Here is a 23,868-nt window from a genome sequence, read left to right as displayed (position 1 = left end):
GTCTGGCATCTGCTCCCTGCGCCGGCGGCAGCACCAGACCACGGATTGGAGCCACTTCGGGGCTCCGGCTGCGACCCGGACGCCTCTGGGAAGGACGAGATTGGAATACCTAATGGCCAGCAGCCCCCCAAGCTGGCAGTGGTGGGGGTCCTGCAGCTGAGGCAGTGGAGAGGAGAGGAGTGAGGGCTCTGCCTCCTGGCACTACTGGGCATCCTCCGGCAAATCCTGGCTGACTCCACAGCCTGTGTCCAGGATTCATGGAGGACGGGGGAGCTGAGGACCAGTGGGAGATGTGGGGGCACCGCAGGGCAGCTTGTCTCATTCCAGTAGCAGGATATGTCCCTTGTGGGTAGACTGGGAGCTGGAGTAGGGACCTGACCTCTCTCCTCCTGCCTCTCGAGAGGACGATCCTGCCCTTGGGAGCCCCCAAAACCCCTCACCCACAATAGCCCCGCAGCCCCCTCCCTCTTGTCGGGGAAACAATTGCCTCCGATGGGAATTATTTCCATACAGCTGCTCAGGAAGGCACAAACCCGGTGGAGGAAGGCTGAGCCTTTCTTCTGGCGCTGCTCCCCCTCCCCACAGTGGTGGGGGCAGGTTTGGGGGGGGCCCAGGCGCTGCCGTCAGCGCTATCAGCTCGGCAGGGCTGGCTGCGGTTATTACCATACATTATCGCAGTCCCCTGCCTCCGAAAGGAGCCGGGGCTGCTCCCCCCTCCCAGCCCTCCCTCCTCCTGCCTTTTACACTTAATTACCTCCCTTATTACACCGCAGCCTGGAGAGAGACAAAATCCCAGGGCAGCGGGCAGGCAGGCAGCAGGCAGCGGGCGGGCAGGCAGCGGGCAGCGGGCGGGCAGCGGGCAGGCAGGCCCAACTAGGGCGTAAGTAATTGCCCGTTCTGCAAACGTGCCTTCCAGGAGAGAGCAGGCACACACACGGATAAATAAATCAGGGAGCGGAGGCCGGGAGCCCAGTGTGCGTGTGTGGGATGCCGCGAGCAGCCCGGCAGGCAATGTCCCCTCGGGGCCGCAGCCCTGCGGGAGAGGTGACCTTGAACTTGGCAGAGGCTTGACGTCAGGGCAGCGCTGCAGGGACAGATGGAGCTCGTGGTGCTGCCGGCAACCCCTGGCCAAGCGCTGCGGGAGCAAGTGGAGAGAACCCAGCCCACATGGGGAGCAACCCTGGGATCCTGTAGGATGTGGAGTGCTGTGGATACGGGATGCTCTGGGATGGGGATGCTGTGGGCTGAGGGATACACTTAGCTGTGAGATGCTGTGGGATATCAGATGCTGTGGAATGCTGTGGATTGCTGTGGGATGCTGTGGTCTGTGGGATCCTCTAGGCTGTGGACTGATGTGGGCTGTGAGAAGCCCTGGGCTACAGGATAGTGTAGGATGCTGTGGGATGCTCTGGGCTGTGGAGTACCACACAAAGCAGTGAGCAGGAGCACAGTGATGCAGGACTGCCTCCAGATGCGGCTGTGGGCACGACTGAAGGAGCAGACATGGCTGTGAGCAGGAAGGCCCATGGTGCTCCCTGTGGGGATGCTCCTTTTGGTCCTCAGACCCAGTGTCACATCCCTGACCAAAGGGGCTAGTGTGCCCAGGGCTGCCCCGTGCCAGCCGTGCCGGCACTCTGCCTGCGGTGACAGCAGAGGGACCGTCCTTCTTAAGTGCTGCAATACTCTCGGAATTGCACGAGGCTCACTCAGGGTGAGCACGGCCAGCTGCCAGTCAGGTCCCCGTGTCACCCACTGGCCCTCAGATGGCACAACTCCGGCCTTCAGATGGCACCACTGCAGGGAAAGGCAGCCCCGGACCACCAGCTGCCTGCAGCGGAGCGCAGAGAGGAGGAGGGGGAGTAGGAGTGGGGGCTCCAATGAGACGAAGGGGGAGTAGGAGTGGGGGCTCTGCCCGGGAACAATGAACTGCCACGAGCCCAGCTATTGTTGTGGCTCCGAAGGTCATGGTGCTTCCTGGGGACTGGGAGTGGGACAGGGACATGGGAAAGGGAGAGAAGGTGGGAAAAGAGAGATTGGACAGTGAGCAGGGATGGGGACAAGATAGAGGTCGGACGATGCTCTCTCAAGGAGATGAGAGCAAGGGAAGAGGGGAAAGGGTTGAGGGCAAAGAAAAAGGTACAAGGGAAGGGAGAAGGGAAAGAGAAAGGGGTCAGTGGAAGGGGACTGTGGACAGAGATTAGAATGGGGAAGATGGATGGGAATGGGAACCAGGAACAGGAGCAAGGACAAGGAAAGGAGAAAGGGACAAGAAGCAGGAACAGGGACAGGGATGGAGGCAAGACAAGGGACAAGGGGCAGGGGACAGGAATGGGGACAGGGGACATGGATGGGGACAAGGATGGGGATGAGGACTCCCGCCCGGCAGACCCGTCCTTCCCTGGCCCCGGGGACTGGCGGCAGGGAGACAAAGGCGGTGGGAGGCAGAGGCATGTGCCCCCCCCTCCCGTCTCCCCCCCGTCCCCCTGTGTCCCCATTGTCCGTGGCCGGGGTGGGGGGAGGAACCAGGGGGAGGGACCAGGAACCCCACAGTGTCGTGATGCCCGGGGCACCCCGCGCTGCCGGCGGCTCGGGGGGCTCTGGGGGGGCTCCGGGCGCGGCCGGGCGAAGCGGCCCCCTCCCCCTCCCCCCTCCCGCCTGCCTTCCTCCTCCCCCTCTTCCCCACCTCCTTCTCTTCCTCCTCCTCCTCCTCCTCCTCGCCGCCCTGCCGCCTCCCCGCCCCTCGCACTCGCCTCCCCGCGCCTCTCCGTGCGCACCGCCGGGGCCGAGCGCCGGGGCCGGGGCGGGGGGGGCCGGGGCCGGTGCGGCGGCCGGGGCCGGTGGTGGTGCCGGTACCGGAGGTGTCCAGCGCTGCCCGGCCCCGCCATGCCCCGCTCCTTCCTGGTGAAGAAGCTGAAAGCGGAGGCGTTCCCGGCCGCCGGGGCCCCCGCGCCCCCCTACGCCCCCCTGGAGCCCCCCTACACGCTGCCCGGCCCCGCCGCCGGCGATGGTGAGTGCGGGGCCGGGGGTCCGGAGGGGCCCCCCCGCCTCTATTGTCTGTGCGCCCGGCGGGGCACCGGGATGGGGACACGGGGGGGACGCGGGGCAGGACGGGGAGGGGGTCCCCACGTTGTGTCCCGCGGCGGGCGAGGGGTGCGGGGTGTGGGGTGTGTCATCCCTCGGTCGCCGTCTCGTCCGCGGCTCCTGGGCCACCGGCCGCTGCCGAAGTTGGTCCTTGGGGAAACATCCCCTGCGTGACAGCGTCAGCCCCGCGGGCAGCCCCGAGTCCCCCCCCGGCCATGGGGCACTGAGGTGGGCTCCTTCCCGCTACAAGTTGAGGGGGTAAGAAGTCAACCGTTCTGCGGGGGCGGCGGGGGGCGGCAGCCTCGTCGTGCCGGAGGGTTTCATTGTTCGCAGCGGTGCCCCGAGCCCCCCTGGGAGCGCGGGGGGGCCCGGAGTCCTCCGGGGCACGGGGAGCGGGGAGGGAGAATGGGGGGTACCTCCAGCAGCGGGAGAGGTGCAAAGGCTGGACCGGGGATGGCCGTGGTCCTTGGAATCCCGTCCTGCGGGGGGACACTGGGGTGGGCTTGGAGTTCCCCGGGCTTGGCACAGCCGCTCAACAGGGCAGTCCAGGCACTTGCCCAGAGAGAGGGGATGTCCGTGGGTCGGGGGGTCTGTTGCATAAGCTGGGGAGTCCTGGCTGATAGTGAATTGGGAAGCGGAGCTGGATGCGGGAATGGGCCTGATCCAGCCATGCACAAGCTAACATCGCCCAGCCGCTGCGGCACTTGTTCCCCCTTTCCTAGTGCCCCCAGCCCTTGGTGGGCTTTCCCTGCAAGGGGCCGGGGTGAGAAGCCTGTCTGGCCTGAGGGTCCTCTGCTCCCCCTCATCAACCAGGAGCCAGTGGGGGAGGGATGTGCTGCAGCTGGGCAGAAGCTGCCGACGCTGCTCTCCTGGAAATAACCTTGCTGCATGCTCGGAGGCAGCGTGAGAAATTGCTGAGCAGAGCGCTTTCTGCACAGCCCGCGCTGTCAGCACGGCGCGGGGGATGGGGGGGGCCCGGCTCTGCCCCTGTCACGCAGCCCCCTCCCCACAGTAGGCACCCCTGGACACCACGGGACAAATGGCAGCAGTTGCTTGCCAAGGGGTCCTGTGGGTGCTACCAGAGGCTATGTGGATTTAGGGGATGCTCAGGCTGCGGCTGTGCTGGGATGTCCCTGCTGCTCCACGGTGTGCAGGGGGCAGCCCATGTCAGTGTGCACTGACCCCGGCCCCCAGTAGCCACTCTGTCATTATCAGCGGGGATGAGGCCTCTGAAGCAGCTTGCAAGGACAAATGTGCACAAGGCAGGGGATTGCTGGGACCAATTTGGGGGTCTTGAGGTGCCTGTACATCCCCAGGATTGCTGGCTTCATGGGTATGGAGCTGCACTGCTGCTCCTGCAGTGACCTTTGTGTGACAGCGCAAAGGGACTGGGATGCCAACGCAGCGCCCACTCTGACATAGGTTGGGAGTCCCACATACAAAGCATGTCACGAGCAGACTTGCACCAATGTCACATGTGTGTGATGCCAGTGGAGTGGTACCCGAGCCTGGCTCCACATCTGGGGGGCTGTGGGTTGCTCAGTTTGGCAGGAGGCCAGTGACCCGGTGCTGCTCCCCTCCTGGTGCTGTCCCATCTCCAGGGAATAGCTCCTCCAGGAGGTGAGGGGCTTTTCCAGCCCCTTTGCTGAGGAAGAGGAACCTGGAGCAGCTTCATCCCCTCATCCCGGCTGCCCACGGAGCATAGCTCATTACCAGCAGGGCCCCGGTGAACAATGAGCTCCCGGCACTGACAGCTGTCTGGCAGCTAATGGCCCCCGGGGGCTGCCCGCAGCCGGGGCAGGCGCAGCTGGACATTCTGCAGCTCCATTCCCAGTTCTCATCCCGGGCAGCCCTACGGGATGGGACCCATCCTGATGACAGATGCAGACAGGAGCCAGGGCAGGACAATGCAGCTCTGATGCTCAGTGGCTCAGCAGGGACAGGACCCAGTTTGAGGGAGGGACAACCCTGGTTCTGCACCTCCTGCGGGAAATTTTAGCTTGTGGCTTTTTCCTGTCCGTGGTGAGGCTGCTCTGGAGGGACAATGACCCCACTGTGTTGTCCCCACAGGGTACCTCCAGCACTGCCTGGCGCCAGCCGGTTATGACACTGACAAGAAGCAAGGCCTGCCACCACCACCGCCAGACCCAGCCTACGCACCCGGCCATGAGGAGTACAGCGATCCCGAGAGCCCCCAGTCCAGCTTCTCCGCCCGCTACTTCAATGGGGAGGCAGCAGTGACAGACAGCTACTCCATGGATGCCTTCTTCATCACGGACGGGCGGTCGCGCCGGCGCAGCGAGAGCCAGCGCCGTGGCAGCCACCGTCACTCCTGCCCCGAGTGCGGCAAGACCTACGCCACCTCCTCCAACCTCAGCCGGCACAAGCAGACCCACCGCAGCCTGGACAGCAAGATGGCGAGGAAATGCCCCACCTGCGGGAAGGCGTACGTCTCCATGCCCGCCCTGGCCATGCACGTCCTCACCCACAACCTCAAGCACAAGTGCGACGTGTGTGGCAAGGCCTTCAGCCGGCCCTGGCTGCTGCAGGGCCACATGCGGTCCCACACCGGGGAGAAGCCGTTCGGCTGCTCCCACTGCGGCAAAGCCTTCGCCGACCGCTCCAACCTGCGCGCCCACATGCAGACCCACTCCGCCTTCAAGCACTACAAGTGCAAGCAGTGCGAGAAGACCTTCGCCCTCAAGTCGTACCTCAACAAGCACTACGAGTCTGCCTGCTTCAAGGGCTCCGAACATAGCTGTGCAATAGGGAACTAGCCCCCCAGCCCCTGTGCACATCCCCGTTCCCAACCTCATCCTTCTATCCAATCCCATCCCTGTCCCCATGTCATCCCATACCCACCCCTATTCCCCTATACATCCCATCCTGTCCCCCTCCCCATCCCCATCCCTATCCCTATCCCATCCTGGTCCCAGTCCCTGTGCCAGCACTCCTGCAGCTGCAGCCAGCTGATTTGTTGCTGTGCTGAGGCTGAAGGATACATCCCCGCAGACTCACTCCCCATCTGCTCCCTGGGATGGGGGCCCCCCACTGTGGGACCCAGCTCCTTTTCCCTGGGTCCCAGAGCCCCCCCGCAGCCAGGCAGGTCTCTCTGCGGGGGACTCACCTGGGGACCTCCTCCAGACCCAGGAGAGACTTTCCTCCCCTAGCTTGTGACTTTCACCTCTATTTATTTAATTTATTACTATTATTTATTTAGAGCTGCTGCTTCTCTTCCTGGGGGATCCCAGGGGAGAAAAGACACTTTTTTGCTCCCCACTAGGAGCAAACCCTCCCCTTGACCCTAACCTTGATGAGACCATGGGCTGGTGTTACTGCCGGCTTGGCAGGACTGATGGTCACTGAAGCTGACAGAGGGCAGGGTTGCCAGTTACCCTTGGAGCCTGGGGTCCCTGCAGCCCACCACACAGGGCACCCTGCTGCCCCTTTGCCCCTTGGCACAGTGTTCACCCTGGCAGTGCAGATCCACAGCCCTGGAGCCAGGGGAAGAGCCAGGGAAAGAGCCAGGGGCTTCCAGCAGAGATCCAGAGGACACGTCCTCCATTGACTCCCGGCCCATGGCTTGGCCAAGCACAACTTGGCCCCTGCCACGGTGATGGGGAATAGCCCCCCCAGGCAGGTGCGGCCCCCTTCACCACACAAAGGGCTGGGCTGGCAGCTGGGCTGGAGACCCAGCCCTGGGGCAGGTAGTACCCGAACCCCCAACCACCCCCCATGTGTCCCCAGCCCCTTCTCCCGCCGGCTCCCGGCTCCCTCGCCATTGCCCCCCACCTGCACTCAGGAGGAGGGGGTCAGAGTAGCTGTAAAGTTTGGGTGAGTCTATTTAAATGTTCTTATTTATATTATTTATAACTTATGCTTTTCACTATTTATTTGTCAAGACTGGCCGGGCCATGCCAGCGCTGGCTCGCAGGAGGTGGCAGAGCTGCAGCAGAGCTGCCGTGCCCAGGACACAGCCACGGTGACACGGACGGGGACAGGACCCCGAGTGGACTGTGTGGCGGGCACGGAGGCAGGAGGGCACCAGCTGGCCCGGCAGCCCAGGCTCCATGTCCTGCAAGCCTCTCCCAAAGGCAAAGCCCTTCTCCTTTGTCTTCCTTGCTGCCACGGGCTCCTGCTTTGCTCCGTGCCCCGCGCCAGCCCAGTGGGGACGAACCAGCCACTCTATGCAACCTCCCGGCGGAGCGGCCCCGCACCGGCCCCGGAGCAAGCGCCGCGCACGGCATTCCGGAACGGGGCCCGACCCACGCCTCCGCTTCCTACCTCGGGCCGCGAGTTGCCACAGCCCCATCACCCGGTGCCGGTCCCCAACACTTCGGGACTCGGCCCGGCACCCCGCGGGGCCCCGCACTCGCGCACCCCCACACCGTCTTCCTGCGCCGTCTTCCTCCTTTGCACCGTCTTCCTCCCGCTGCCTCGGTGCCTGTGTTGGTCACGGGTTGAGTGGGGGTGTCCCTGTCATGGTTTTCGCTGCCTTGGCACGGTGACCACACGTCCGCACCCCACAGAGGGGATGAGCATCGCCCTGGCCACGCGGGCACCCCACCGGGTTTTCCCCACGATGCCGGCGCCGTTCCGCGGAGCACGGTGTCCTGAGGCCGGCAGGCTCGGAGCGCTGCGCCGCTGCCCCTCTCTCCTGTAAATAGCAGATACTACAGCAATAATTTTCCGTGCATGATAGATTTTTTCTGCCAGGTTTTGTACTCGCCAGCCCCAGTATGACAAGTCTACTGAGATCCGGCCACCCGCAGTATTACTTGTAACGCAATTCAGGGATATAAAAGGGATTTCTGCCACTAACCATGTGTCTTGGGGGATTTGTGTCGGCGGTGGCGGGTGGCACGCGAGCTGCCAGTCTGCCCATCCCACGGTGCCCTGTACCCAGGCCCACTCCTGGGCTGGAGCATCGTGGAGAGAACTGCCCCAAATATAGAGGGGTGATATCCTGGCAGCCCGTTGGGAACGGGTGGCTCAGGCGCTTGGAGCATCTCATGCTCCCTACGTGGCCCTGCCAGCCCTTCAGCCAGTGGGCAGCTGCCAGACAAACCCCTACTGTGACAAGGAGGGATTACGATGCCACCCTGCCCGTGAGAGCGCCGGGGGCTGTGAGCGCGGCAGAGCGCTGACCTGGAAGTAAAGCGGTGTGTGAAATCCCGGCAGCGGGTGCAGAGCCCGGCGGGCAACCCGGGGAGGGCGCCGCTAATGCTCACACACCGCCGGGGCGCCGCTGCGCTGGATGGGGAGGGTTCTGTGAGCAAATTTTATTTGTAGTCGCCGGTGGCAACAACCCGGCAGAGCCCCTGCTCCCAGGGGCAGACAGGCATTCCTGCCCCTCACCCCTCTTTCCTCATCCTTTCCCAGATGTGGTTGCCAGTAGGGGGAGGCAAATTATTTTTAGCATCCAGCTTGTCAGCAAAGACCTAGCTGAGCCCTGGGCTCCCGGTGACATCAGTGCAATCTTTCACTCGCAGAGTCATTACCAGATTCACCTTGCAATAAACTAATTCCAGAGCCTCACAAACCCATCCCCGACCATCACCTGCATACCTCTGAGTCAGCTCTGGGGCTGGGGACCCTCCATGACACCAGGGAGCCAGGGTGAGTGCCATCCACTGTCATCGTGTCCCTGGTGTGGGTTCAGGGTGTCCCGGTTGCAGCAGCCAGAGGGGTTGGGAGACCCAGTTCTTCCCGGGAGCCTCTTCCCATTTGGAACACTGGTCTGAAGAAATGACCTAGAAAGGCTCAGGGCTGAAGTTCTTCAGTGCCTGCCCAGCTGTGGGGCATCCCAGCATCACTTCTCAGCTCTGCGGTTGTTTCATGCCTCATCCCCCTTGCCGTGGACCCCATAAGTGTCAGCGCAGCAGGGAGGGGGCTCTGGGTCGGGGACGTGTTCCTGGTACTGCCAGGCAGGTGGGGGGCAACTCTCAGTTGCAGGATGATCCTTAGTGCCCCGGCACGGCCAGGTGGGACCCGAGACCCCCAGGGGGCAGGATAGGGACCCCCAGCACACATGGTGGGGGGCTCAGCTGCCGCGTGCCCATGCGTGTCCCACGGGAAAGAGGAGCCGAGGGCAGCCCTGACCGCAGGCTCTCCGGAGCAGGCAGCGGGCCAGCCGGCTCTGGCACCCGGCCCGGAAGTCTGCCCTGCCCCTTGCACTGTGACTCTGCAAAACAGTGGGGCGGCGGCTGTGATGACGATGGCTGGGCCAGGAGGAAGCAAAGGGGCCCGGCTGGGCGCTGCACTGCTCGGGGCAGAGCGGAGGGCTCGGCTGAGCAGGACAGAGCAGAGCCAAAGCCGGCAGGCAACCACAGCCATGGCTGAGGCCGAAGACAGGAGCATCCACACACAACACATCGCGGCCGTGCACAACGTGCCCATGCGTGTCCTCATCCGGCCCATCCCGGCACAGCTGGAGCCGGCAAAGGTGCAGAGCCTGATGGAGACCCTGCAGGTGAGCACAGGCCCCGGGATGCAGAGGCAGCCCCTCTTGCACCCACTCAGAGGACACTGCTGGGGAAGCTGACAGCACCCAAACCCTGGCACAGTCAGGTCGGTGGGGTGTCAGGGCAGGTTGAAAGTGCCCGGGTGTGTTGCTCTTGGACGTCTCTCTCCTTTTCCAGGAGGATCCCGAGCGGGTGCCCCCCATCGACGTGCTCTGGATCAAAGGCAGTGAGGGCGGCGATTACTTCTACTCCTTCGGTGGCTGCCACCGCTTTGCTGCCCACCAGGCACTCCGCCGGGAAACCATCCCCGCCAAGATCATCCCCTCCACCCTCAGTGACCTCCGTACCTACCTCGGCTCCTCCACACCTCACCTGCGCTAGCCCAGCACCCTGAGGATGCCCAGCTGCCCCCTCTGTCCCCGTTGGTCCCGACCCGTGAGCCCCTGGTGAGGATGTGCTCGGGATCCCCAGTCCTGGGGAGTCCCCGGGGTCCCTCCAGCCGGGATGGGTCAGGGTCCCCCAGACTTGGAGGGTCCCCGGGGTGCCTGCAGCCGGGATGGGTCAGGCTCTCACCGGTACCGGGAGGTGCCCGGCGGGGCCGGCAGGTGGCGCTATTGCGCCGCGTTGCGCCGTCCGGACCGACCGCGAGGACCGGGACGGGACGAACCGGGACGGGATGAACCGGTTGGGGTGGGATGAACCGGGGCACGGCGCAATCGGGAATAGCTGAACCGTGATGGAACAGGCTAAACCGGGGCATGGCTCAACCGGGAATAGCTGAACCGGGATGGAACGGGCTTAACCGGGGCATGGCTCAAGCGGGAATGGCTGAACCGGAGCACACTGGAACTGGGACAAGTCACAGCTCATTCGGGGCACAGCTGAACCAGGAAGGGGTACAGGCGAACTGGGACACAACAGAATCAGGACACAGGGAAGAGACACAGCCGACCCGGCATGGCCGGTCCCCAGCCCTCTCTCAGTGACTCTGGGCTCACCTGTCATCCCAGACTGCATGGAGGACATCTCCAAAATCTTGTGGTGGGGACACCCGCTGCTGCACCTGGAATAAAGATGATCAAAATCCCTGCAGCTCTTTGGCGTGGTGCTAGAGGGTGCTGAGGTTGGGAGCAGGGATGCAGTGGTCCATCATGGCACAGCATGGCACAGCATGGCACAGCATGGTGGCCTGGCATTAGCAAGAGCGGTGGCTGTGGGCACACAGAACAAGGACAGATGCTTTGCAAAGGGATGGATGTTCTGCAAGGGAATGGATGCTGTGTTGGGAGATGGATGCTGTGCTGGGGGATGGATGTTGCTACAGAACAATGCTCTACCAGCCTGCCCTTCCATGGAGCTGAATTCAGGGTCAGCTCTGGCCCAGCTGTGGGGACGCACGAGGTCCTGCCATGCTGGGATGCTGTCGTTTCTGCAAGCACCACGTGCAGCCTGGAGAAAACGCCTCGAGCATCCCCTGGGCATCCCAGCATCCCTCTAAGTCGAGAGCCTCCATCCAGGGAGGGGAAAGGCCACTGACTCACTCACCACGCCGTGAGTCAGCAGGAGTGGGACAGGAACTGCGGCCGGACACTTCTGCCCCATCAGCCATGCTCCTCCCTGAACGGATGCTGTTCCCCCAGGGCAAAAACGGGCTGGGAGAGGAGGGCACGGCCGGGTCCTTTGCATGGCAGGAGCTGGCAGTACCAGCATCGGACCGGGAACAATATACCGCTGCCTCCACGTTTCCGCAGGATCCACTGGGGAGGAAGAGCCGGGTGGGCTGGGGGTGCTGGATGAGGGGAGGGGTCCGGAGGGAGACTCCGGCGCGGCAGAGCTGCATGTGCCGCATGAAAGAAGCTGTATGCCGGGAGGAAGCCCTGCAAGCACTCACGGAGAGCAGCCCTGGCCCGCGGCTCCCTGATGGGCCATAAATTTCTCCTAAGAATTGTGGCGTGCTAAAAAGTTTCCTCTTGTTAGAGAGCGGGGGGTGGAGGGAGGAGGTAGCAGCTCCTGCGGCAGCTCCTGCAGCAATGTGGACATTTCCAAAGTGCTCCCAGACGGGTGTCCCATGGCAGGGACTGATGCCTGCCCATATCCTGTGTGCCCCCACTGCTGGGCATCTCACATGAACTCTGTTTGCCTCACTCTCACGGACTTGTGCCCCTCATCCCTTGGATAAGAGGCAGCTCAGCAGAACCGGGAATTTCACAAAGTGGGAATGAACTGAGGCTGACAATATCCTGCAGGTTCTTTTCCTGCAAGCCACGGAGGCTTCTTCCACCTGGGAAGCCTGCTGCAGGATCTGCTTTTCCAGTTTACCATCCCCTGCAAACAGTGCTGAAGGTCCGTGCCAGTCCCAGGGTGTCCTGACATCACTGCCAGGACTCCCTGGCACCAGCTGGGAGCCAGGACCCGGAGCTGTGTCTAAGGTGTTGTGTGAGCAATCTCCAGGGCTGACTGGTGCATCCATGGGCTGGCATGGTGTGGGCAGTGGGAGCTAGTCCCCAGCTGGGGCTGCTGGTGCCACAAGCCCCTGGCAGGAACAGGAATGGCTCTCTCCAGAGCCCTACTTTGCCTCCATCTATCCGTCCTCCACCTGTCCCCCTTCCCTCTGCCTGACCCGCGGGGTCTCTGGTGTCGCCGGCTGACAGCTGATCCGGCTGCCTCCAATCCATTCGTTCCAGGGCAGGAACAAAGGCGTTTTGTGGGCTGCCCCCAGCCCGAGCCTGGTTGGGGGGGGTTCCCAGCTCCGGAACTGGGACAGACTTCCCCGCACGACAGGCGTGTAATGCCTTCCAGACCAGCAGCCCCAGCCCTCAGGTACAGCCCGGGGGGGAGGGGGCCTGGTGCTTCCCACACTGCCTGGGGACCCACCGGGTCACCCGGACACAGCCCTGATCCAGGAAAATGGGGAAACTCTCCTGTTCCCCCAAATGTTTCACAATGTCCACTCCCTATGGGACACTCACTGCTCCTCCCCACCCAGGGGGCTCCGGGGGCTCCCAAATTTGCCATCTTTGGTCTCCCAGTGTTGGAAAGCAGGGATAGACTACCGTGGGATGAGACTTCTGCCTCACTGGGCTCAGGGTCGGGCACAGGCAGCTGGACTTGGACTGTGCATTTGGGATGAGGCAGCTCCCAGGCCTGTGGCCCCACTGGCCTAAGCACCCCGAAATTAGGGAGCCATAGGCAGAGAAGCGAGTCTTGGACATCCCCCAGTGCCAGGGTCCGGTCAGGGGCTGTGGACTTGGGGGCACTCAGTGGGATGGGACGGGATGGGTTGTGATGGGTAGTATAGGATATGATAGGACAGGGTGGGATGGAATGGGAATGATGGGCTATAGTGGGATGGGATGGGATGGGGTGGGGTTGAATGGATCAATCCAGCACTGCTTCACCAGGGCTCAGCAGGGTCAGGCCCGCTGTCCTGGTGGCCACATGTTCCAGCACTGCTGCAGGTCTGGAATCCATTTGCCTCGCCGGCCGTGGTGTTTTCCCAGCAGGGCTAGAGCGATCCCACGGGGCCGGGGGCAGTCCTGGCCCCTGCCCCATCTGCTCCCTGTTTATTTTCTTACACTTAAGTATCACCTCGAAGACAAACACTCCCTGGTGTGGGGGGCAGGGGGCATTTCCCTGGCAATAGAGGAAGGACTCAGCCCTCAGGGTGCCCAGCACTCTGACCCCACAATGCCTGCCAAGCAGAGGATGCCTTGTTGGGCTGGGGTCAGGGCTGCAACCCCATGCTTAGGCCATGTCCCCTCCATGCTGTATGTCTCATGCAGGGTCCCATGAATGCTCGACCCACTGCCCTCTGCCTAGGGGTCAGTTAGCTTGGCTGGATCAGCCGGGAGAGCTGGGATTCCAAACCCCACCATGTCCTGGCACCCACTCAAGCTGGAGGAAGGTTTGTGATGCTACAGTCTCAACTGTATCTCACACTGCCCAGCTGAGTCAGAGCCCAGGCCACAGTGCTGGGGGAGCTGGGGGGGCCCAGGCACAGGGGCTCATGTCTTGTACCAGATTCCTGCCAGGCAGCACAGGAAAACCTGGCTGCTGCCATGTGTCCTCCTGCCCTGCAGCCACAGCATCGGCAGGCGGCTGGACAGACAGGGAGCCGGCAGTGTTCCCTGCTTCCCATGGCTCCTGCTGTTCTCCCAGTCAGGGATGACAGCTCCTGTCCATCCATCTTTCTGTATGCAGTATCTGGTGAGGTGGTGGTCACACATACACACATCTGTGCCAACGTGGGGATGTCACTGCAGCAGGAGGTGGTGGCATTCGGGTCACCCACAGGCATCCAAATCCACGTACAATTGCACAAACACATGCACACATCCTCCTATTCACACATATCCCTGTGTGCACATGCCTGCTTGGATGTACACGTGTGTGCAGCTGCACACCTACACACACACTCATGTGTGCACACACGTGTGCTGTCCCCACCCCACACTGAGCCGTCTCCTGTCTGCTGCTCCATCCCTTCCTGTGCCCTGCCATGTTCCAGACTCCACAGGCCACCAGCTCCCCACACGTGGCCATGCCCCCCAGAATAGCCCCGGGGCAATTTGGCTGGGTGTGGGTGACCCCCCCAGCCTGTCCCCGTCAGCTGGTGGCCATGTGTGGGACATGCAGCTGAGTACACAGCCCCTGCCATCCATCTTACTGCCTGTCAGGGCCAGGGGCTGCTGTGGACCCCCAGACATGTCTCAGCAAGACTCTGGGGTGAGAGGAGAGCAGAGTGGGGGTTCCTCTCTCTGTACAGGCACCTGCCTTCCCCTGCCTGTTCCCTGCTTGTCATGCCAAGGGCCTGCCCATCCCCAGCTTTGCCCTGGCACTGCCTGCATGTACCCTTTTGTGGGGGTCTGCACCTGGTCAAGGACTACAGAAGAAGGTTGGGGTCCATCATGGGGACTGATGCCTGGTCAGAGTTCTCAGTGTGGACACAGTGCAGATCCCTGCCCATCCTCATCCCCAGGAGGATCCTTGTCCTCTTGTTCAGCCCTGCATGTCCCCAGCCCCTGGTGTGGCCCTGCATGTCCCCTGCTCCAGGGGGACCCCTGGCCCTTGGTGCAGCCCTACATGTCCCCAGCCCCAGCAAGACCACCAGCCCCCAGCCCATCTCTCTGCCCCCCACTGCGTGATTTACAGACTCTGCACAGGCAGACAAATGGTGAAGGAAAACAGGGCAAGGGGTCCCACCCGCCAGGGGCTGCCTGTGCCCCGCAGGGGGCAGAGGGGCCGTTTGCTCACAGCCAGCAGGATGGGAGGCAGTGAAGTGGTGCCAGGCAGCACAGCTGCCCCTGTCATGGTCCAGCAGCCACAAGCCCTGGAAGCACTAGGAGAGCCTGTGGGGAGACCCAGACCCCAGGAGCCATTGAACAAGCTGCAGTCCTGTAACCATTGGCTGTGGGGTGCTGAGGAACATGATGCCACCCCATTCCATGGCCCCCAGGGCACTCCACTGATCACAGCCTCGCTGGGATGTTTGGGATATACCGGCTGCATTCCATGGCCACTGTCTCAGCCCTGGCAAGCCTCCAAGACTTCCCCCAGCATCCCTCTCTGGCTTTGGAGCTGCTGGACAGTGGGGACTGCAGCTGGCACTGCCAAGTCTCCCAGCCACATCCCCAGCAGCTGGTGCTACCTGCCAGGAGCCAGATCCTGCCCTCCACATGTTTTTGCAGCTTGACCTGCATCATTCCTGGAGCATAGAGGAGGAGGAGGAAGGGGAGGAAGGCAGGCAGGAAGCCTCCTGCCTTCTTGGTTTAGCTGGCTAGCCCTCCGCCTGCTCCTGGGAGCATTGGGTTCAGGGCTAGGGGTTTGAAGGCAGAGTGGGACCTGCACAGACTCCTCTCTGGTGAGGAGAAGCAGGGCCATAGTCTGTGGTATTGAGTGCCAAGGAACAACAAGGAGCAACGGTCAGTCTGGTGATTCCCACTGCTGCCAGCTCATCACTCCCCTCTCAGGAAAAGACACCGTGTTTCCACTGCCGGAACACGCCTTCCTCCTGGGCAGGAGGAAATGCTCCTGGCAGTGCTGCCCGTGCCTCTCCATGTCCCCCGTCCCCTCCCATGGTGGGCAGGCACAGTGCCAGGCCCTGGGAACAGAGGAGCAAGGAGTGCATCCCTGTGGGGCTGCCTGCCCTTGCTGCTCCCTGCCTGCCCCGGGCATCCTCCTGGGCACAGACCCTGACCCAGTGGGGCATGGCAGGGTGAGGGCAGCAGAGTGTCCTCCACTGGCATCCCTCTGATAAACACCCCAGGCACTGCACCAGTGCCACTCACTCCTGGTTGCCTTCTCCACCCCGGCTCCTGTGCCCCATGTTCATCTCATGCCACCCTGTGCGGGACCCACAGCTGGCAAGGGACACCCAGGCAGGGGCTGGGGATATGCTGCCTGCGGGCTGACTGTGTGTGTCATCACTCTGCAGGTGACAGAGGCCATGGCACAGGCAGCACTTGTTGGACAGTGGCCCTGGCACTGCCACGGTTCAGTTACCACCGTGGGCATGACCTGAGGTCAAGGTGCCCGCAGCCAGGCCAGCACACCGGAGCGGGGCCAGGCCAGCGGCCAGAGCCAGCACTGGCTCTCAGGGCTGGGGTGAGGACGCTGGCCGCTGGCCGCTGGCCGGAGCTCGGGGGGCCGGCTGGGGGTGGGCTCCGGAGCCAGCCCCTCCCCGGCCGTATAAATCCCGATTTCCCCCTGCAGACGGTCGTCCCAGCCCTGCTCGGCTGCCGCGGCGGAGCAGCCGCGGGAAGGCGTCCGGAGCCGCCGTCGCAGCTGTGCCGGCGGGGGAAGGCTCCCCGCAGCCCGGGGGGTCCCCCCAGCAGGGCCGGGGGTGCGGGCGGGCACCCCACCATGGCCTTCACCATGCTGCGCCCCGTGGCCGCCCGCGTGCTCTACCCCGACCTCAGCATGCTCTCGGAGGACGAGGAGAACCGGAGCGAGAGCGACACGTCGGACCAGTCGTTCGGCTGCTGCGAGGGCGCCGAGGCTCGCCGCAAGCTGCCGCGGAAACCGGGGCCGATGGTGATGGTGAAGCAGAGGCAGGCGGCGAACGCACGGGAGCGGGACCGGACCCAGAGCGTCAACACGGCCTTCACCGCCCTGCGGACCCTCATCCCCACCGAGCCGGTGGATCGGAAGCTGTCCAAGATCGAGACCCTCCGCCTGGCCTCCAGCTACATCTCCCACCTGGCCAACGTGCTGCTGCTGGGTGAGGGCTGCGAGGACGGGCAGCCCTGTTTCAGTGCCATCTATGGCGCCAAGGGCGACCTGGACAGCAAACAGCCCCGCAGCATCTGCACTTTCTGCCTCAGCAACCAGCGGAAAGGGGTGAGCGGGGTTCTGGGATGGGTTAGGGTTCCTCCTGGCCTGAGTGGGGGGCAGGAGGCTCAGCATGTCCCCAAGGGATGGGGGGCAGCAGACCCTGCCTAGGGTTAGCAGGGCAGGAGACTCGGCATGGCTCAGTGAGAACCATAGCTTCTGGCTCCAGCTCCCACTGGAGGTTTCGGCTGCTCCTGGCCAAATCCTGCTTGTAGCCACACGCCTACAGCTCCTGCTCACGTCAGAGGGCTGGGCTGCTCCCCCACATCCATCTGGGCTGGGAGGTCTCAGGGGTTAAACAGTCACCCCGGAGCTGACTGCATCGGTTTTCCCAGGGGGAGCTTAGAGTTCGCTGGCTGACCTCTTCCCCATCCCTATCCCTGTCCTCTTCCCCATCCGCATCCCTGTTCTCATCCCCATCTCCATACCCAGCCCTGCCAGCCCACCAGCACTGCAGCAGGGCTACTCCCGCAGCTCTCTGATGTGATGAAGACAGGAAGAGCCCAGCAGACCCCCCCAAGAGGGGCCAGACAGAGTTCCCCATCCAGTGTTCCCATGCAGGGTCTGCTGGCAGCACCAGCACAGCTCCCACACGGCTGAATTGGGCCATGGCAGAGCATCTCTACCCTGCCCACCCAGCTGATCCCCCCCAGCCCCCTGTGGCTTAAGGGACACTTTTCCTGTGGCGAGCTGCCCATGCCAGGGTCCTGGGTGCCCTTGACCTAGGAATAGTTGTGCAGGATATGGGGTGCAGGGTGAGGGGCTGGAAGGTGTCTGACCCTTGGACATCCCTTGGCAGGGCTGTTAGCCAGGGCTGCTGTACTTGCCACTGTCCCCACGGACCCTCAAGCTGTCCCATGTATGACCCCAAGCAGTACAGCCAGGGTCACACTCCAGCCCTCAGAGCTTTTTCTGCTTTTGCTGCTCCATTTTTAATTGCTCCTCTGTTCCTGCCGACCCCTTCAGCAGCCTCTCCATCCTTCCTGAGTCCTCCAGCCCTGGTCCCTGGCATAGCTGGGATCTTCTGGGCTCCTTCCTGGGGCTGCAGCCACAGGTCTGGCACAGTGCTGGATCCCCCAGGGGACCCTGTGCAGCCCCTGTGGGGCTGGGCTGGGAAGCTCCTGCTGGAGGGCAGTAGGGGGAGCTGGGTTGGGATCCAACTCTGTGCATCCCAATCCTGAGGCTGGGCTGGAAAGGGGATGTACTGGACTGGAAATGGGCAAGGCTGGGAAGGGATTGTGCTGCCCTTGGCTGTACTGGGCCATGCTGGGCAGCGCAAGCTGGAAATAGGCTGGATCAGAACTGGGCTCTGTTGGGCTCTGCTGATCCATGCTGAGTTATACTGGAATGTTCTGTGCTAAATCGGGACCATGCTGGTCTGTGCAGTGTTATACTGGGGAGTACTGGGCTGATGTTGCTCTCATTAACTGGGAGGTAGGGCTGAGTCTCCCCATCCCAGTTTGGTCTCTCTGGGGCTGTGGATCTGTCTGGGGCTGTGTGTCTGTCCTGGGGTGCTACTGGCCCTTGCCACAGGTCTGAGCCCTGCAGTGCTGAGCAGCCATGAGGACTGTGTCCTGCAGGGTGACAAGGCCAAGGGGAACCCACCACAGCACCCATCTCCCAGCCACCCACTCAACCACTTGTCAGGCATAGCCCCATCTGTCTGTCTGTCCACTCCAGGCAGCACAGAGCCGCCCCAGGACTGAGCCACTGGCCGTCTCACAGTGGGTCCCCATGGAGGAGTCAGTGTGGTGGACAGTGGGCAGGAGCAGGGTGCCGCCCACGCAGACACCCCATGGTAGCTCTCCCTCCTCTCTCTGCAGGGCAGTCGGAGGGACCTCGGGGGCAACTGCCTGAAGGTGCGAGGGGTGACGCCCCTGCGAGTGTCGCGGAGATGAGCCGGGGTCCGGCAGCACCCACCTGAGACAGCGGCAGAGGCAGACGGAGCCAGCACACGCCAGCCCAGAGACCGCAGTGGGGAGGGAGGGAGCTGCTCACCCGAGGTGGCAGCAGCCGAGCCCAGGCTGGCACCACACTGACACTGGCCCTGGAGCTGGCAGTGGGGCGGGAGGACGCTCCCGTGGCCGAGGCCGCCCACGCGGGGCAGGGCCGGGGAGGGGGGTCCCCGCACCCCAGGGCTGGGCTGGAAGGGGCCTGTGTGCGGCCGGCGTCGAGGCGCTCCAGGGGGACAGTGTCGTGGCCCTGGGGATGCTGGTTGTGCACGTGCAGCCGCTTGGAAAATAAAACCTTATTTTTCTGATGGGCCAGTGCCTGCCTGTCACCCCAATGTGGGGTGAGATGAGGGGTCCCTGAGATGGTCCTGGACCCCCAGCCCTGCCCTGCTGCGCTGTGCCCTCCACCTGGTACATCATGACTGGTGAGACATCGCTACCAATGCAACTGCCACCGCTGCCACCGCCGCCACCAACACTGACCACCAGCAGCACAATGACTGTTCCCACTGTGACTGCCACTACCACAACGACCATGCAGAGCCTTGCATGGTGGAGCTGCAGGCAGCAGCACCTCCACAGGGTCAGGTGGGGACATGGGGGGTTCCCAGGCCAGATCCCCACATGGGATTCTGCTTGAGGGGTCTGGACTGGCTGGGCAGTGGAGACAGCTGAGCCTGGGAATGGTGCTATGCCGGGGCTGGTGGCTCCCAGGGGCCACTGTGTCCCACGGAGCAGAGGCAGCTGTGGATGGGGCGGCTGGGGCTCCCCCCAAGGGCTGAAGAACTGGAGCTGCCCTATCTCCCTGGGGGCCTGGAGCAAACCTGGAGCAGGGGGAGCACGCTGGGGGTCCTGCTGAAGCCTGCCCCAGGGCAGAGGCTCTGTTGGGAGCCCACAGCACCTCTTGGCCCCCAGCTCACCGAGGTGAGCCTGCCCCAGGCTCCCTCCCCCGGGTTTGATTTATGGAGCTGACAGCGCGGTGCAGCTGTGAGAGCTGGTCCCAAGCAGGGACCGGGGTGGGTGGGAGAGGTTTGTTCTCAGCGTGGCTAATGTGTCCCAGACCCCAATAAACAGCCGTGAGATTCTCCAAACAGCCCAGGACACAGAATCCCTGCCCCCGGGTTTATCGGGGGGCAGGGGCCGTGGGGGATGCTGTGCTCTGCAAACAACCCGACTCACATAAAAGGGGACCGTCCTCGTGAAATAGCGGCTCTGGAGACCCCCAGGGGGTAAGCAAGGGCTGGTGGTCCCAGTGCTGAGGGCACAGCAGGTCCCAGGCACTGAGTGTATAGGTCCCAGTATGTCCCAGGGCTGAGCACCAGTGTCCCAGGATGCCCCAATGCCAGCAACTGGAGCCTCAACAAGCTCCAATATGAAGACCATGAGCCCAAATGAATCCCTGCACAGGAGCTGTGCATCCAGTATGTCCCAGTGCCAGAGACTAGGGCCCTGGAAAACTCCAGTATAAAGGCCATGCATCCCAGTATGTTCCACTGCTGAGGCTGTGGGATCCAGCATGTCCCAGTGCTAAGGCCACGGATGTCAGCACACCCCAGTGCCAAGGACGACACAGTGACCCCAGAGCAAGCTCCAGTGTAACAGCCCTGGGTCTCAGTATGTCCTAGTGCAGAAGCTGGGCACCCAATAACATGCAGTGCTGGGGTTGTGGATTCCAGCTCATCCCACTGCTGCGGCTATGGATCCCAGCATGTCCCAGTGACAAGCCTGTGGGTCCCAGTACATTCCAGCCCCTCCCAGCACCATGAGAGGGAAACGGTGACTCAGAGCTGCCGGGCTGGTGGGAGCTGGGTGCCCCTTTGGCCCGTGTGGGGTGAGTGTTGTGGCCACTGATCGCTCACAGCCACCGCCGGCTCCCCGGCAGCCGCAGCCCTGCACTGAGCTCAGCCACGCTCCCCTCCCATCCTCTCCCCTTCCTGCGTGCGGACACCCTTGGAAAGGCTCTTGGCCGCTTTCTCTGAGACAGGAAGGTGTCCCCGAGTCTCAGGAAGGAAAAACACTCAGTGCTGAACCCACAAAGACCGTCTCTGAGGGGCCAGGGCTGGAGAGGTTCCAGGCCTGACATCACCTGGGAACTGGAACCAGAACCGCAGCTGCACTCCGCGCCTGGTATTTTTTTTTTAACTTGTGTTTTTAAACTTTCTTTTTATAGATTTTTTTATTTTATTATTTTTTTCCCCTTTCCCTTCTCCATTCCCCTCCCAAATATTTCAGCCTTCCCGCAGGCTGGCCAGCCAGCCTGGAATGCAGCAGGGCTGCACCCGCGGGTGCCGGGAGCTGCCTTGCTGGTGGGACAGATAAGGCTGGGTCTGGCCAGGCAGGAGCTGCTGGAGCCGTGGGCAGGGGGTCAGGCTGGGGCTCACTCCCAGTGACAGGGTGCCAGGACCTGATTGCCCCTGGTATTGCTGTGCACGAGGGCTGCTGGAAAGGGATCCATGGCCACGCAGGGACACAGGAGGAGGGTATGTCTAGCCGTGGGGTGTGGGAGGACAGAGGGCAGAGGGGTCAGGCAGAGCCTGCAATCCGTGGGCAGTGCTGCTTTCCTGACCCGTCACCTCCAGGATGAGGCTGTGGAGTCAAACCATGTCTGAGTCTGAGTCAGCAGAGCAAGAGGAGCCAGACAAGGACAGAGGACACAAAGACAGATTTTAGGCCCAGGATCCAGCCCTATTTATTCCTTGTCCTTTGGCAACACCTTTGGGTGCTGCCTGACCCTCCCTGGGCTTCACCCACAGTGGAGGCTTATTATAATGATCCCAGTGTATCCTGGAGCAAAGTTCAGCTGCTTGTTGCCTGGGGAATCCTCCCTGTGACAGTGACAGCTAACAACTGAGAGTCATAGCTCACTCCGAGCCCTGTCGTACCTGGAGCCGAAGGACTGGGAAGGGGGCCCCAAAGTCTAGATGGCACTGAGTGCAGATGGGGTGATATATTTCTGCTGCCCAGGGCAGGGTGGAGAGAAGGATCAGGGAGGGATGGGATGGGATTGAATGGGATAGGCAGACCAAGGGGCAGCATGATGGTCCTCCAGGTTGGGGTGCTGGGCAGTCCCTGCCTCCCCATGCCAGCAGGGAGTACTGACTCTCAGACTGTACTGACTATCCAGCACCCTGCCAGTATCCCTGGAGAAAACGGGCAAAAGGTCTGCCTGAGACCCCCAAGACACCTGCCAGAACCTCATCATCATAAGGGATGCACAGCAAGAATGCTGCGAGGTCCCACATACCCCAGTGGTTCAGAGGACACTGCTGCAGGGCTGCCACCACCACTCCATGTCACCCCTGTGCACTGCACCCCTCAGAGCCGTTCACCCTGCTGGGACCTCGTGCCAGTCCCTGGGGACACGGGTCTTGCAGCAGGGACAGGGTGTGAGGCCGTGGCGCGGGGTGAACGCCAGGTTAATCTCCCGCTGGAGCTTCCCTCTGCAAACAATAAGACAATGCCCGGCCGGGGCCGCCTGCGTAACCAGCGGCGAGGAGGGGAAGTTGTAATATTTGGATTTAGCCCTCAGTAAATTAAGGAAGAAAAAGGAAAAAGCGCTGGGGGTAATCAGAGCAGGGCTGGCCCCGTGCCCTGCCCTACAGCCAGTGGCCCTGGGGGCTCAGCTCAGCCTGTGGACAGCGGCTGAGCAGGGCCAGTGGCTCCAAGTCAGTGAGGCTGGGCATGGCTGGGAGAGGGATATGTCCCCGAAGGCCAGGCAGAGGATGGGCATGTCCCCACCATGGGGACAGCAGCCTGGAGGGTCAAGGCTTGGATACCCAGCAGGGCTGCGGGCAAACACGTCCAGCCACATCAGAAAAAATGGATCTGGGCCAGGAGGTTATTTTAATCCAAACCTTTTCATGGGAAAAAAAAAAAAAATCCTATTTCTGCAGCTGGGGTGGCTGGGCAGGAGAGGGCCCAGGGGGGTCATCACCTTCAGCTGGCAGTGGGTGGCAGGGGATGACAAGGGAGGGCACTGTCCCAGGATATCTCCATTGCACAGCCCCTTTCCCAGCATAAGTCCTGCAGTGGTGCCAGCTCCCTGGGATCCCACGGCAGGGCCCACACTCGATCAAACAGGCACCGTGGTTGGAGATGGGGCTCTGAGAGGGGATGGGAAAAGGTCTCACTGCAGGGGATCCCTGCAGTTGCTCAAGGCAGGAACAGTGCTGCAGGGATGGCCTTAAACCCTCCAAGACATGGCCTTCCCACACATGGGCAGCCTCACTACCCCAGGGCTGCCCCTGCCTGCCCTGGCCCCAGTGGGGTGAACAGGTCAAGGGGAAACCAGGGAACCGGTTTGGGGGGACAGAGCTGGACCCCACTCTGCAGGATCTGAACTGGGGTCTTGGCAGGGCTGCATCCCCCCTGTGCCCTGGGGAGACACTTCCCCCGCTTGGTGACCAGGGTGGTGTGGGGTGCGGGGCTGGCAGGAGGGCTGGGGCAGGTGGGGGAGAGGTGACCAGCAGGCACGGGAAGGCCTTCGGCACCGTGCCTCGCGCCGGGAGCCCATTTCCCCACAACAGGGGCTCTTATCAGCGGCAAATCCTCCGAGTGGTCCCAGGGGGGACCTCCAGCCCTTCCCCTCCACCTACCCCACCGCTCTCCCGCTCCGGTCCACGTCAATGCCGCCGCGAAGGTGTCGGAACAATCGCCTGACAAAGAGCTATTTTTAGGGGCCGGGGCTTGGAGCGAGGATACGGCCCGGCCGCTGACAATGGGGGGAAGGGGGCTGGGCTTCCCCCGTGACCACTCGGCAGCAGAAGGACCTGTAAGATTTCCTCGATGACCCAGGCCCGTACAATACAAGGAAAGCGCGAGAGGGAGATACCCCCGCCAGGACGAGCTGCTCCTTTACCTAATGGGAGTGACCCGGGGTGAGGGGCTGCGAGGTTTGGGCCAGCGGCCTCCCCTGGGGGAGACTCCCACACCGGGAGGGAAGTGGGGTGAAGCCTGGCCCTGTTCAGCTTTCCATGAGGTCGGGCTGGGGGAGGGCAGGCTGCCTGCCTTCTGAAGGACATGGAGAGATCTTGGGGGGCGCT

The 23,868-nt window shown here is 62.8% G+C and overlaps 3 protein-coding genes across 3 annotated transcripts; all 3 read left to right on the top strand.

Annotated features, from left to right (window-relative positions):
- The first annotated feature begins 2,883 nt into the window (after positions 1-2,883).
- SCRT2 (scratch family transcriptional repressor 2) lies at positions 2,884-7,163 on the top strand. The gene is made up of 2 exons (XM_066330762.1): positions 2,884-3,007; positions 5,152-7,163. Exons 1-2 carry the CDS (start codon positions 2,884-2,886, stop codon positions 5,856-5,858), a joined length of 831 nt encoding a protein of 276 aa, XP_066186859.1. The 3' UTR covers positions 5,859-7,163.
- A 2,097-nt stretch (positions 7,164-9,260) lies between these two features.
- SRXN1 (sulfiredoxin 1) lies at positions 9,261-10,637 on the top strand. Its single transcript, XM_066330760.1, has 2 exons — positions 9,261-9,553; positions 9,723-10,637. Exons 1-2 carry the CDS (start codon positions 9,293-9,295, stop codon positions 9,924-9,926), a joined length of 465 nt encoding a protein of 154 aa, XP_066186857.1. The 5' UTR covers positions 9,261-9,292; the 3' UTR covers positions 9,927-10,637.
- A 5,125-nt stretch (positions 10,638-15,762) lies between these two features.
- Positions 15,763-19,134, top strand: TCF15 (transcription factor 15). Its single transcript, XM_066330758.1, has 2 exons — positions 15,763-16,883; positions 18,698-19,134. The coding sequence occupies exons 1-2, from the start codon at positions 16,407-16,409 to the stop codon at positions 18,770-18,772; spliced, it is 552 nt and encodes a 183-aa protein (XP_066186855.1). The 5' UTR covers positions 15,763-16,406; the 3' UTR covers positions 18,773-19,134.
- The last annotated feature ends 4,734 nt before the right edge of the window (positions 19,135-23,868 follow it).

Source organism: Sylvia atricapilla, chromosome 16 (genome assembly GCF_009819655.1).
Source record: "Sylvia atricapilla isolate bSylAtr1 chromosome 16, bSylAtr1.pri, whole genome shotgun sequence".
Lineage (NCBI taxonomy): Eukaryota > Metazoa > Chordata > Aves > Passeriformes > Sylviidae > Sylvia > Sylvia atricapilla.
Note: the sequence above shows the minus strand (reverse complement) of the source record. Positions and strands in the feature narration are given on the sequence as shown.

Excerpts from the sequence above, each read along its gene's own strand:
- SRXN1 (XM_066330760.1), top strand. The coding sequence starts at position 9,293 with ATGACGATGGCTGGGCCAGGAGGAAGCAAAGGGGCCCGGCTGGGCGCT. Across the intron at positions 9,554-9,722 it reads GCCTGATGGAGACCCTGCAG|GAGGATCCCGAGCGGGTGCC; the intron begins GTGAGCACAGGC and ends CTCCTTTTCCAG.
- SCRT2 (XM_066330762.1), top strand. The coding sequence starts at position 2,884 with ATGCCCCGCTCCTTCCTGGTGAAGAAGCTGAAAGCGGAGGCGTTCCCG. Across the intron at positions 3,008-5,151 it reads CGGCCCCGCCGCCGGCGATG|GGTACCTCCAGCACTGCCTG; the intron begins GTGAGTGCGGGG and ends TTGTCCCCACAG.
- TCF15 (XM_066330758.1), top strand. The coding sequence starts at position 16,407 with ATGGCCTTCACCATGCTGCGCCCCGTGGCCGCCCGCGTGCTCTACCCC. Across the intron at positions 16,884-18,697 it reads TCAGCAACCAGCGGAAAGGG|GGCAGTCGGAGGGACCTCGG; the intron begins GTGAGCGGGGTT and ends CTCTCTCTGCAG.